At 70.0% G+C, this 12,715-nt stretch overlaps 2 protein-coding genes across 3 annotated transcripts; one reads left to right on the top strand and one right to left on the bottom strand.

The window, feature by feature from the left end:
• Window positions 1-111: 111 nt before the first annotated feature.
• PPP1R9B (protein phosphatase 1 regulatory subunit 9B) lies at window positions 112-7,056 on the bottom strand. Its single transcript, XM_042017009.1, has 9 exons — window positions 5,362-7,056; window positions 3,228-3,360; window positions 3,016-3,136; window positions 2,801-2,905; window positions 2,395-2,530; window positions 2,159-2,311; window positions 2,024-2,077; window positions 1,602-1,831; window positions 112-985 (listed from the first exon to the last, which is right to left on the bottom strand). The coding sequence occupies exons 1-9, from the start codon at window positions 6,649-6,651 to the stop codon at window positions 853-855; spliced, it is 2,355 nt and encodes a 784-aa protein (XP_041872943.1). The 5' UTR covers window positions 6,652-7,056; the 3' UTR covers window positions 112-852.
• Window positions 7,057-8,204: 1,148 nt separating this feature from the next.
• SGCA (sarcoglycan alpha) lies at window positions 8,205-12,085 on the top strand. 2 transcript variants are annotated; one of them, XM_042017539.1, is made up of 9 exons: window positions 8,205-8,662; window positions 9,204-9,353; window positions 9,659-9,798; window positions 9,876-9,948; window positions 10,032-10,230; window positions 10,401-10,563; window positions 10,630-10,835; window positions 10,990-11,016; window positions 11,716-12,085. In XM_042017539.1, exons 1-9 carry the CDS (start codon window positions 8,623-8,625, stop codon window positions 11,897-11,899), a joined length of 1,182 nt encoding a protein of 393 aa, XP_041873473.1. In that variant the 5' UTR covers window positions 8,205-8,622; the 3' UTR covers window positions 11,900-12,085. The 2 variants fall into 2 exon arrangements, with proteins under 2 accessions (XP_041873473.1, XP_041873479.1); XM_042017545.1 differs by lacking the exon at window positions 8,205-8,662 and having other exon boundaries at window positions 9,261-9,353; window positions 9,598-9,798.
• Window positions 12,086-12,715: the final 630 nt, after the last annotated feature.

Raw genomic sequence — 12,715 nt, 5'->3', positions numbered from 1 at the left:
CACACAGGGGACACAGGGGTGACTGGGACACAGGGGTGACTGGGGGGGCACACAGGGGACACAGGGGTGACTGGGACACAGGGGTGACTGGGGGGCACACAGGGGGGCACAGGGATGGGCTGGGATGGGGAGGGGGCTGCAGGCAGGTGCTGGGTGAGTCTCTGTGGGATGCCAGGGGACATTTTGGGGGTGATGGAGGTGGCTGTATGGGGGGGCTCTGCTGGGTGTTGGGGACCTCCCCGCTGTGCCCTGGTGCCCCCCCGGCCGGGCAGGGCCGGCCCCTCCCCTGTGACCCCCTGGGCGGGATCCTTTGGGATCCGGTGACCCCGGGGGACCCGCTGTGCCCCCGCACGGCCCCGGCCCCACGCTGGGGCTGGCGCGGAATCCTGGGGCCCGTTGGGGGATCCAGCATGACCAGCATGGGATCCCGACGGGAGCGCGCCGGATCCCGCCTGGCGCCGGTCACCGGGATCCCCGCGGATCCCCCGCGTGCGGCCGGGATCCGCTGCCCCGGGAGATTTTCTCGCTCCGTTAGGGGATGTCAGGCCCCACAGCAGGACCCCGGGCGGATCCACTGCAATCCAGAGCGGGATCCAGGGCCGGGAGGAGGCTTGGGGTGCCCGAGCAGATCCCGAGCAGATCCCGGGCGATCCGGCGGCGGGAGCAGGGTCCGGTGGGAGCAGATCTCCCACGATCCAGCGTGGGATCCGCGGCTCAGTCCGGAGGGAGCCAGTGCCCCGCACAGCTCCGGGGTCCGGCGGCCGAGCAGATCCCCGGGGTCCATCGCTGGCGCGGCGGGAGCGGCGGGGCGGGGCCGGGCCGGGCCGGGCCGGGCCGGGCCGGGCGGGGGGCTCAGGGACATCCCGCGTCCCGGCGCCCCGTGCCCACCTTCTCCTGCAGCTTCTCCATCTCCTCCTTGTGCGCCAGCTCCGACTCCTCCAGCACCCGCCGCTGCGCCGTCTCCTTCTTCAGGAACTCGATCTCCCTGTGGGGACCCGCAGGGGTGGCTGCACGTCCCCACGGCCAGGGGACATCCCGGGGACCCCGGGGCTGGGTGTCAGGGCAGGAGCCCGCTCGGCGGGGCTCTCCCAGAGAATGGGCCGTGCCCAGGAAGGAGCTGGTGCCCCGCGGATCACGGAACCAGGGAATGGTTTGGGTTGGAAGGAGCTTAAAGCTCCTTCCCTGTCCCAGGGTGCTCCAGGCCCCGTCCGACCTGGCCTTGATGGATCCAGGTCAAGGGGGAGGTGATGGTCCCTGCCCAGGGGAAGGTCCCTGCCGATGGGCAGAGGGTGCCCAGAAGGGTTTGGTGCCCCAGGGACGGGTCTGAGTCCAGGGGAAGGTCCCTTCCCAAGACGGAGCCGGCTCCCCAGGGATGAGCCCACGCCCACGGAAGGTCCAGGGCCAAGGCCAGAGGGTGCCCAGGCTGGATTTGGCACTGCAGGGATGTGTCCCTGCCCAAAGGAGGGTCCGTGCCCAGGGACAGAGGGGTCAGAGCCCCTCAAAGGGTTCCACACCACAGGGACAGGGACAGGGGCTGCCCGGGGGATGGGACACCCTGGGGACAGGTCCCTTCCCGAGGGGACACCGGGAGCTGCCCTCACTTCTGCTGGTACTCCTTGATGAGCCTCTTGGCCTTGCTGTACTTGCGCTCCAGGGTCTGGTACTGGGCCTGGGTCTCCTTGAGGTGCTCGTCCACGGCCTGGCACAGGTTCTGTGCCTCCATCCAGTAGCCCTCGAGCTTCTCCATGCGCTCCTTGTTCTCCTCCACGCTCTGCTCCAGCTGGGCCTTCTCGGCCCTCCAGCGTGCCTTCTCCTGCTCCAGGCACTGCAGCTGGGGACAGGGGTGTCACCACGGGGTGTGGCACAGACAGGGAACAGGGATGGGATATGGCATGGCACAGCCAGGTGACAGGCAGGAGGGCGTGGAATGGCCCGTGCAGGGCAGCTGGAGAAGGACATTCAGGGTACCAGGGCAGCTGTCAGGGTGTCCCCCCACCCCCAGGCAGCCGGGACCCCCCCTCACCTTCCTCTTGAGCTGCTGGATCTCAGCCTCGGTCACGGCGTGTTTGATCTGGAGCTGTGGGAGAGCCAGGGTGGGCACGGGGTGGGCACAGCCCCCCGGGCGGGCACCCCCTGCCCTCCCCCAGCCCCTCCTCACCTCCTTGAACTTGTGCACCAGCTTCTCGGGGTCCATCTCCACGGGGGACAGCGTGTCCTCGTTCTCGGCCAGCTCAAACACCTCAATGGCCATCTCCCCGCTGGGGAACATGGGGCTCATCTCCTCCTCCTCGTCCGTGGCGTATTCCCCGGTCTGCGGCGGGCACGGGGTGGGGTTGGCACCTGCGGGTGCTGCCCCAGCCCCGTGTCCCCTCCCAGCTGGCGCTGTCCCCTCACCTCCTCGTCATCCTCGGTGTACTGGGTGTAGCGCTGCTCCATCATCTCCCGCTGCCACCGCTCCTGCTCCAGCGTCTGCTGGATCAGCTGCGCCACCTCGCTCTGCTCGCCCGGCTTCTCCCGCCCGATCAGGAACCTGGGGGGCACCGCGGGTCAGGGGGCACGGGGGGCACCCAGGAGGCACAGCCAGGGGACGTGCCTGCAGTGCTCCCGGCAGCGGTGGGTTTAGGGGGTGCTGCGGGGGCTGGGGATGAGTTGGGGGCACTTTGGGGAGCACCAGGGTGGCACTTTGGGGCGAGATGGGGGGCTCTGGGGACAGGCTGTGGGGCAGGGATCCCCAGGGGGCTCAGCACGGACTGGGGGTGTCTCGGGGCTCCCCAAATTCCACCCAAGCTCCAGCTCGTACCGGACGCGGCCCTTGGTGTTCCTGAGCACGGAGGCGGCGAAGCTCTGCGTGACCCCCACCAGGCTGGTGCCATCCACCTCCACGATCAGGTCGTTCACCTGGATCCTGGGGACAAGGACACCGTCACGGCCCCTCACCAGCTCCGGGGCACACCTGGAGCCCCTGGCAGCTCCCAGGCCAGCCCCAGCCACACCGGAGGCTGCTCCCGGCCGTACCTGCCGTCCCGGTGGGCTGCCCCCCCTTCCGTCACTGTCTTGACGAAGATTCCCAGCTTCTCCAGGCCCATGTCGGCCCCTGCGCCCATCCCGATGATGCTGATCCCGAGCCCTTCGGAGTCTGCGGGGACGCAGAGCCGTGTCCTGGCGGGGTGGCACCTCCAGGGTGATGCCCCGCAGGGCTCCGGGGGTGGTTTGGGGGCAGGACCCACCTTTCTCCAGCTCCACGGGGAAGAGGTCGAGCCTCTCCACGCGCTTCTCCAGCTCGTACTCAGCCGAGGCCGCCATGGGATCCACGTCCTCATTGCGGCGGTCGTAATCCTCGTTGGAGTAAGTGCTGAACACCTGGGGGATGAGGGAGGGCTCAGCCAGGGGCAAACCCCACAGGAACCCCCCGGGAATGCTGGGCTGGGACTGAGCCCACGAGACACCGGAGAATCCCCATCCCAAATCATGGAACATGGAGCGAGGGGGAGCTGGGGGAGGACAAAGGGGTTGAGGATGGTTCTGGGAGAGGGCATGGTGCCTGGAAGGAAGGAAGGAAGGAAGGAAGGAAGGAAGGAAGGAAGGAAGGAAGGAAGGAAGGAAGGATAAAGATGGGGCACCTCAAATCCCTGGGGATGCTGACCCCCGTTGTGGGGCACCCCTAAACCCTCCCCGGCCGAGCTGGGATGTGCCACCAGGCCGCTGTCCCCAGGCTGGTGCCACGTCCCTCTCCCTGGGGGCTGCCGGGGAGGGGCTGGCTGGGCCTGGCAGATGTCCCTGGAGGGGCCCCGGCCCCGCGGTGCTGCCGGAGCGAGTGGATTAGGGATAACACACGGGGATAAAGCCTGGCCACAAAGGGTATTAGGGATGAGTGTCAGGGGACAAAACCCAGTGACACCCACGGACGGGCAGGACCCACCCGAGTGGCACCCAGGGGTGACAGGGAGGAGCAGGGCGGGGAACACACCAATGTCCCCCTGTCCACAAGAAGTCCCTGGGGGACTGTGGGGTTCCCTACTCATCCTGCTGTGCCCCCCACCCTGTCCCCATGTCCTGGGGGATTTGGGATGTGTGGGGGGCCTGGAGTGGGTTCCAGGGGAAGGGGCTGGGCTGTGTCCTCAGTGCTGGGCGGGGCGGGGGTCCCCAATGTCCCCACTCCCCCAGCGGGTTTGGGGGGCTCAGCATCACCCGGGCAGGGGTCTGGGGTGCTCGGACACCTGGGTGCCCACCCCACCCACCCCCTCTGGTGGCCCCTCTCCCCCATGCTGAAAGGCTTTGGGGTGAGCAGAGCACCCCAAAAAACCCATCCATAGGGTGAGCAGAGCACCCTAAAAACCCCTCCACGGCCAGGACACCTTTCCCAGGGCCAGGCTGGCCGGATCCCACGGGACCACGGCTCCCCCCGGCGCGCAGCCCCCCAGCACACGGCCACCACTGTCCCCCGGCCGGGCCACGGCGGTGGCTGTCCCCCGTCCCAGGTGGGGCCACCCACCCGCTCTGACTCAGAGCCAGAATATAGGCCGGGCTCTAAAAATAACCCGGCCCCGGCACAAAGCAACCGCTGCTCCTGCGGTCGGGGGGATCCGAGCGGGAGGGAACACCCCCAAAATAGCTGCCCGGCCCCTTTTCCCCCCCCCCCATCCCGGGTGCAGACCCCGAACCCCGCAGGATCCCTGCCGGGAGCGGGGGGTGCTGCCGCCCACCCGGCCACGCTGCCGAGGCACTTCCCCTTCCTTCCTCCCCTTCCTCCCCTTCCTCCTCTGCCTCCACTTCCCGAAACCGTCCTGGGCACCGCGTTGGGCACACGGGGGGGGCACATCGCCCCCATCGCCACCTTGTCCCCAGGGACCCCCGGGCTGGGAGGAGCCCCGGGCCCGAGGGATGCCCAGGACCGAGGGTGGCCCAGCCCCGGCCCCCAGCACCTCACACCGGGGTATTTCGGGCATCCCCACCCAAAATATCGAGCGGTTTTGGCCCGGCCTGGGCACCGCAGGGGGCTGGCAGCGTGTGCTGTGTCTGGCCCACCCCAGAGGGTCCCGGTGCCACCTGTCCCCATCACACCGGCCCTGGGGGTCCCTCATTTAGGGGGGACCCCCCATGCCCAGGCATGGCCCTTCATCAACCAGCTCATCAACCAGGCCCAGGCCCTGCTTCCCCCAGCACAGGGACAGGGACAGGGACAGGCAGGATTCCATGTCCCAGGGGGATGGGGACACAGAGCCCCAACCCCCTTTTCTGTCCCCGCCAAAGGGGTGATTTTGTGGGGTCACATGCCCCAGTCTGAGCTGCCCCTCACCCTGGTACCCCTCACCCAGGTGCCCTCCCTCCCTCCCCAGCTGCCCCACGCCCCGCCCGGCTCACCTGGATGGGGGCCGTGCTGAACTGGATCTTGCGGTTGGGGACGGGCTCCTCTTCCTCGGACAGCCCCGGGATCTCTACACAGCCCGACTCAGGCTCGTACAGCCCTTCGGCCTCGTCCTCCTCCTCCAGCCCGCTGCCCCCCGAGTCCTCCCCGAGCCCGCTGTAGGCACTTATGTCCACCAGGTCCGCCTCGGAGAAGTCCTCCTTCTTGGCCTCCTCGGAGCCATCGCCCTCCTCCGCCCGCTCGCCCTTGACGCCCTCCTCGCCCGCGGCCACCCCCGAGCCCCCGTCCAGCCGGGGGGCTGCGGCCGCCGGACCCTCGTCCCCTTTGGCCGGCTGGGGCGCAGGCACCGCTTCACCCGCCACCGCCGCCTCCTCCTCCTCTTCGTCCTCCTCGCCCTCTCCGCTCTCCTCCACCTCCACGGGCTTGATCTTGCAGACCTCCTGCACCCTCGGCGCGGCCGCCGCCTCCTTCTCCGCCGGCCGCCCGCTCTTCCCCGCCGCCTTCTCCTCGTCCGGTGGCCGGGCACGGGCCGGGGTGGTGTGGCCATCGCCCGGGCGTGCGGCCTCGGTGCCAGGCGCGAAGACCCTCTGCCGCTTGGCCACCACCTTGGCGTTGAGCGGCACGGCCGCCCTGCCCTGCGCCTTGTGCAGGTTGTTCCTCAGGTCGGCCTTCTCGAAGACGGCGCTGAGCTGGCTCACGGTGGGTGACACGGCATCGGCGTCCAGCTTGTCCAGGGACTCGGTGCTGCCATTGAACCTCACCACCACGTCCAGCTTGCGGTCCTGGAAGCCGGCGCGTTCCTTGCGCAGCAGCAGCTTGGTGGTGGTGGCCTTCTCCTGCGGGCTCCTCTCGAAGATCTTGCGGGTCTCCTGCAGCTTGGAGAAGGGTTTGTCAGGCTTGGAGTCGAAGCGGCTGACGCGCTCCGAGACGCTGGTGCCCAGCTTGAGGAGGCTGCCCTGGTCCACGGCGTCGCCGAGGCTGCCGGCGCGGGGCAGGGACAGGCGCACCGGCTTCTCCTTGGCCTTGGCCAGGTCGCAGGCGCCCTCGGGGCCGGGCGCCGTCCCCATCTGCAGGAACATGTTCTTGATCCGATGCACGTTGGAGCCATACTTCTTCCCGCGGCTCTTCTTGCCGTCCTCGCCATCGGCCTCCTTTGTGGGCGCCAGGGCCTGGATGGTGGCCTCGTAGGCGTTCCGGTGCGGGGACGCGCTGCGCAGCCCCCCGGCCCCCGCCGCGCCCCCGGCCGAGGGGGACCCCCCGGCCCCGCCGGCCTCGGTCCTCAGCATGGTCCCGGCGCCCGCATCGCTCGCCGCCACCGCCGCCGCTGCCCCCGGCCCCGCTACAGCGCCATGGGCGGGGGGCTGTGCCGGGGGGCTGTGCCGGGGGGCAGCGCTGCCCCGGCCCGGTCAGGCCATGGCCATCCCGCGGGCCCCTCCGCCGCGGCGCTTCTTCCTTCCTGCCTTCCTTCCTTCCTCCCTCCTCCTCCTCCTCTTCCCCTTTCTGCGCGCCGGTGATGGAGCCGCCGCCGCCGCCGCGCTCTGCCCGCCCCGCTGCCCGCAGAGCCCTCTGGGTCTGAGCAGCGCTCGCTCTTCCTCTTCCTCAGCCGCGCTTCGGCCTCAGCGCCGCCGCCGCCGCCGCAGCCCGGCCATGGGGACCCCCGCGTGTCCCCTGCGGTCCCCTCCCCACGCCCGCACCGGGGTCCCCTCCCTGCGGCGGGGCCCCCCCGGCAGCCGCGCTGTGCAGTGTGGGGCCCCCCCGCCGGCTCGGCCGCTGGTGCCACCCCCCAGCTCTGTCCCCGTGTGTCCCCCGTTCTGTCCCCGTATGTCCCCCCCCAGTTCTGGCCCCACGTCCCCCTCCAGCTCTTGTCCCCATGTCCCCGTCCCCAGATCTGTCCCCCTGTGTTCCCCCAGCTCTGTTCCCGTGGCCCCCCGAGCTCTGTCCCCATCTCCCCCCCCCCCCAACAGTTCTGTCCCCATCTCTCTCCCAGCTCTGTCCCCGTGTTCCCTTTTTTCCCCCGGGTTTGTACCCACCCCCCTGGATCTGTCCCTACATCCCCCCCATCCTGTCCCCACATCATCCCCCATCCTTCCCTCATATCCCCCCGAATTTGTACCCGTGTCCCCCCATCCTGTCCCCGTGTCCCCCCATCCTGTCCCCATGTCACCCCCAAGTTTGGACCCACATCCCTCCACGTTATCCCCGTGGCCCCCCACTTTGTACCCAGGTCCCCCCCATCCTGTCCCTGCGCCCTTTCCGGGTCTGTCCCCGTGTTCCCCCCCGCTCCTGTCCCTGTGTCCCCTCAGTTTTATCCACATGTCCCCTGCTCCCCCTCCCCGGGACCGCCCCACACCCAAAGCCCCCCAAACTCCGGGTGTCCCGCGGTGTCCCCACAGGACCCCATTTACGCCCTGTCCCCTCAATCCCTCCCGGGGGTGCAGCACATCCCCTGCCACTGCCACTGCCGCTGCCGCTGCGTGGTGGCGGGAGGGGACACTGCGACAGGGGGGGCCGGAGGGGGGGGTACGGTGCTGTTCCCCGCTTTCTGCACGGCCGGGAGATATTCTGGGGATATTTTGGGGGGTTATTTGGGGTTTTTGTCTTCCCTCTGGGTGCCTGAGGGTGAGGGGGGCAGACCCGCCCCCCGTGGGCGTGTTGGGGGCCCCTGCTGTGCCGGGGGGGGGGGGCAGGGTGGGGACACCCCTGTCCCCAGTGTGGGGAGCGCACGGGCAGCAGGACCCTGCGGCTGGGTGCGATTGTCCCCTCCCCGTGTCACCCAAGGCATCTCCCGGCCCTTTGTGCGTGACCACCCCCTCCCCTCCCCTTCCCCTTCCGCCGCTGCCATCGCCCCCCCCGGCAGGGCCCCGTCGCTGCCACCCCCCTCTGTCCCAGCGCCCTCCCCTCGTGTCACTGTCCCCACGCAGCGCCGTGGCCGCCCCCGGCTGTGCACACGCGTGTTCCCGTCCCGCTGGTGGCCATGCCGGGGGGGGCCTCAGCTGTCCCCAGGTGTCCCCAAGCGTCCCCCCACTGCCTCCCCGCTACCCCTGAGTGGGGGCACTGGGACAAGCCCACCCTGGGACACCTCGGGACCCCTCCGGGGGACACGGGAGCCCCTCGGCAGCCCCGGAGCTCGGTGCCTCGGTGACAGGAGGTGGCGGTGGAGGGGTGTCCCCTGTGGGACCCCCCCGAGGGCCCCCCCCAGCCCGGGCGGCCCCGCTGCCGCCGTCAGTCAGCGCTGGCCCCATTCCCGGCCCCGGAACATGGAGGGCCCCGAGCTGCTCCGGCTCTGGGTGCTGGCAGGCGAGTGACAGCCCTGTCACCCCCCCGGGGGACACGGCCCGGCCTGGGGGACCCCCAGCAGGGAGGGGAGGGGGGACCCCGGAGTCGGGTGGGCACAGGGGGTGCAGATGGGAGAGGGTGGGGGGGGGGGGGCACGGGGCTGGGACGTGACGGAGCTAAAAAAAGCCACCCTGTCCCGGGTGCCAGCACGGTTTGGGACAGGGTGGGGGACAATGAGTGGGACTTCCGTGTGACGGCCAGGGCGAGGGAAGGTGCTGGGCCCATCCTGTCCTTGTCCCCATCCTGTGTCTGTCCCCAGGTCTGGCCTGGTCTCATCCCTGTTCCCATTCCAGTCCTGTCCCTGTCCCCATCCCCTCCTAAACATGTCCTCCCCGTCTGCCTGGGGACACCTGGCACTGCAGGGACACGTTCCTGCCCCTCTGGGTGTCCCGGGGGTCTGTGGGCACCTGTGGCTCATCCCGGGGTCTCTGGGCACTGGGGAAACTGAGGCAGGGAGGGGCCGTGGTCCCAGCCCCGTCTCCAGCCCCGTGTGTGGCCACAGCCCTGGCCCTGGGGGGGTCCCAAGCCACTGTCCTCGACCACCACGTCCTCCCCGACCTCCGCCTCTCTGCTGAGACCGGAGCCATCTTCGTGCACGAGCTGGAGAGGGAGCTGTTCCTGGAGGCCTTCCCAGGGAGCAAGGATGATGATGGTGAGGGCCAGGGTGGGGGCCTGGGGATGCTAAACAGGGGCACTGGCCAATGGTCCCCACCAGGATCACCCCAGCTGGCCTGTCCATCTGTCTGTCCATCCATCCCTCGATCCATCCCCCCCCCCCCCCACCCATTTGGGGTCCCCCCAGCACTGCCCATGAGGGGTCCCCTCCCTTTGGGGCCACAGCTCTAAAACAGGAGCAGCACCCCCAGGGACGATCCCCATTCCCTTGTGGGGACCAGCTGGACGGGGCTGGGCTTTCTGGGCGGGGTGTCCGTCCCCACCCCCCGCGTGTCCCCGCAGCCCCTGTGACCTTCCGAGCCCACCTGTGGGACCACCCGGACCTGCCGCGGTGGCTGCGCTTCGCCCAGCGGGACCCCGGCCAGCCCGGCTTCCTGTACGGCTGCCCCCTGGCCCCCGAGCTGGGCACCCACAGCATCCAGGTACGGCCGCCCCGCAGCCTTTGGGGTGACCCAGGAGCAGGGGTGGCCCACCCCAGGTGTCTCTGCTGTCCCTGCAGGTGCTGGCCTACAACCGTCACACCTTCGCCACCGTGTCCCAGCGCCTCCTCATCAGCGTCACCCCCGCCCCAGGTACGGCCTGAGTGCCCCGAACCGGCCAGGATTCCCCCGGGACGGCCGCGGGATGTCCCCACGGGTGCCACCTGTCCCCGCAGGTGGGGACGCCCCGTTCCAGGCCGAGTTCCTGGTGGGGAACAGGAACGTGGAGGAGCTGCTGCCGGAGGCGGCGCGGGAGATGTTCCTGCAGGCCTCGGCCGGGGTCTGGGAGCGCGGGGACCTGCACATCATCAACGTCACCTCTGCCCTGGACCGCGGCGGCCGCGTCCCGCTGCCCATCGAGGGGCGCCGGGAGGGGTACGGGCAGGGCTGGGGGGCTGGGGGTGGTCCCGGGCCCACCCTCGGCCTCCCTGCGGGGGTTCTGGGGTCACCTCCAGCCCCTGCCCACCAACGTCAAGCGTGGAGGCGAAGGTGGTTCCTGTGGGGTCTTCTCACCGTGGCTGGGTTTTGGGGTCACCTCCCCGCAGGGTGTACGTCCAGGTGGGCTCCCACAGCCCCTTCTCGCCGTGCCTGGCGTCGGCCGTGTCCCCGCAGAGCCGCTCCCGCTGTCACCGGGGCCAGCGTCCCCTCGCCTCCTGCTACGACACCTTCGCCCCCCACTTCTCCATCCGCTGGTGCAACCTCACCCTGGTGAGACCCCCGTGGCCCCCACGCCCCGACCCCCCCAGCCCCTCCTAAACCCCCCCTCCCCTGCAGCTGCAGGTCTGGCCCAGCCCCACGACGCCGGGGCCGCTGTGGGGGTCCGGGGTGCTGGAGGACGGGGGGGGTTTCGAGCCCCCCACCGAGGTTGTCCCCCGGGAGCTGCTGCCCGGGTTCCTGGTGACGCTGCTGGTGCCGCTGGCGGTGGCCGCGCTGCTCTGCCTGCTCCTGGGCCACCTCATGTGCTGCCGCAGGGAGGGAGTGTGAGTCGAGGGGTCCCCCCAGCCTGCCAGGGCACGGGGACCCCGGGCTGGGTGTCCCTTCCCCGGGCCTTGTGAGCCCGGGACAAGCCGGGGGTGATGAGAGCCCTTCCCACCATAATTATGGGGTTTTTTCCCTTTTTGCTCTGTTTTGTAGGGAAAAACGGGACTTGCAGACATCTGAGTAAGTCCTGGTTGAGCTGTGGGGGTGCTGGGGGGCTGCTTTGGGGGGGCTGCTTGGGGGGGCTGCTTTGGGGGCTTTGTTATGGCCGAGCGTGGGGACAGGGATGGGCAGGAAAAGGGGACGGGGAGCAATCGGCTCGTTGGGGCTGTCACAGAGCCTAAAGGTCCCCCCACCCCAAAGGGGTCCCCCCAGCCCCCTCCTGCCCTCCCCAGCCCTCGGTGCCCCCCAAACCCCCCTCAGACACGGGGTGGCGCACAAGGAGCTGCTTCACTTCTGTGACAGCCTCTGAGGGACCCAACAGCAGCGGGGAGACCCCGGGGATGGGGGGAGACACCGAGGGCGGGGGAAGACCCCAAAGATGAGGAGCAGACCCCAATAACGACACACAGACCCCAGTGATGGAGTTCAGGCCTCACTTTTGGGGCTCAGACCCCAATGAAGGGTGGGAGGACCCCTTTGATGGGTGGGCAGACCCCAATAACGGGGTGCAGACCCCAATAACGGTATTCCGACCCGACTGAAGGGTAAGCAGACCCCAATGATGGGGAGCAGGCCCCGGTGATGGGGTGCAGACCCTGATTTTGGGGTGAAGATCCCAGTTTTGGGGCGCAAACCCAAACGGTGGCTCTGCTGACCCCACCAACGGGACACGAACCCCAGTAAGGGGCCCCTAAGGGCGCGTCCCCCCTGCTCCCGCAGCATCCAGCTGGTCCATCACAGCTCCATCCACGGGGACACGCGCGAGCTGCGCCTCATGGCCGGGAGCCGGGACGTGCCCCGGCCCCTGTCCACCCTGCCCATGTTCAATGTCCGCACGGGCCAGCGCATCAACCCCATGCCCGGCCCCCGCGACGGGGCCCGCGTCCCGCTGCTGCCGCAGTGAGGGGACCCCCGGGGCGCGGGGACAGCCCCAGCGCTGGGAAAGGGGTGTCCGGGTGGCTTTGGGGGGGACAAAGCCCCGGCAGCGCCAGGAGGAGTTGCCCGCCCGGCTGGGCTCTGCCCGGAGGATTTGGGCTATCCTCGCTTTGGGGTGAATTTTGGTGAATAAATTGACTCTTTAGGGGTGAAATGAGGCTTTGCTGCTTTATTTACGGGGGGGGGGATTGGGGTGCTCAGCCACGACCCCCTATCAACCATATCAAACCCCCGTAAGGGCTGGGATGACTCCGAGTGGCCCCCCCCAGCCCTGTGGGGGAACAGGGGAGCGGGATGGGGCCGGGGATTGGGACAAAGGGGGGGACACACTCCCAGACCCCGCGGCGGCCCCCCCAACCCGCCCCCGGCTCACCTGGGTGTCCGCGGCCGGCAGGATCCCGCCCGGAGCCCCCGAACGCTCCGCGCAGCCCCGGGCATCCCGCCCCGCGCCCCCCGGACCCCTCCCCGCCCCCCAGGGGTCCCCCAGCCCAGCCCCTCCGAAGAAAGAGGCCCTTTCACAGCCCCCCCGGCCCGGGCGGGCGCCAGGTGGGGAAGAGGAAAGCGCGGGGGCCCCGCAGGAACAAGGGGAGCCATTGATGGGTCGGAGAGGGGCGGCTCTGAGGGCTCGGCCCGCGGCCCCGGGGCCGGGGGGGGTCCCCGCGTGTCCCCCGCCACGGGGAGGGGGCACAGAGTGGGCACAGCCCCCCCCCGGGCACCCACTGGAGGCGTGGGGGGCTCGTAGTGGGGCACCCGCACACTGAACCAGCCCCCCATCTCTCTGCCG

The sequence above is a fragment of the Corvus kubaryi genome, unplaced genomic scaffold (genome assembly GCF_017639235.1).
Source record: "Corvus kubaryi isolate FWS band 111438036 unplaced genomic scaffold, C.kubaryi_AGA036_p1.0 123, whole genome shotgun sequence".
Classification (NCBI taxonomy): Eukaryota; Metazoa; Chordata; class Aves; order Passeriformes; family Corvidae; genus Corvus; species Corvus kubaryi.
Note: the sequence above shows the minus strand (reverse complement) of the source record. Positions and strands in the feature narration are given on the sequence as shown.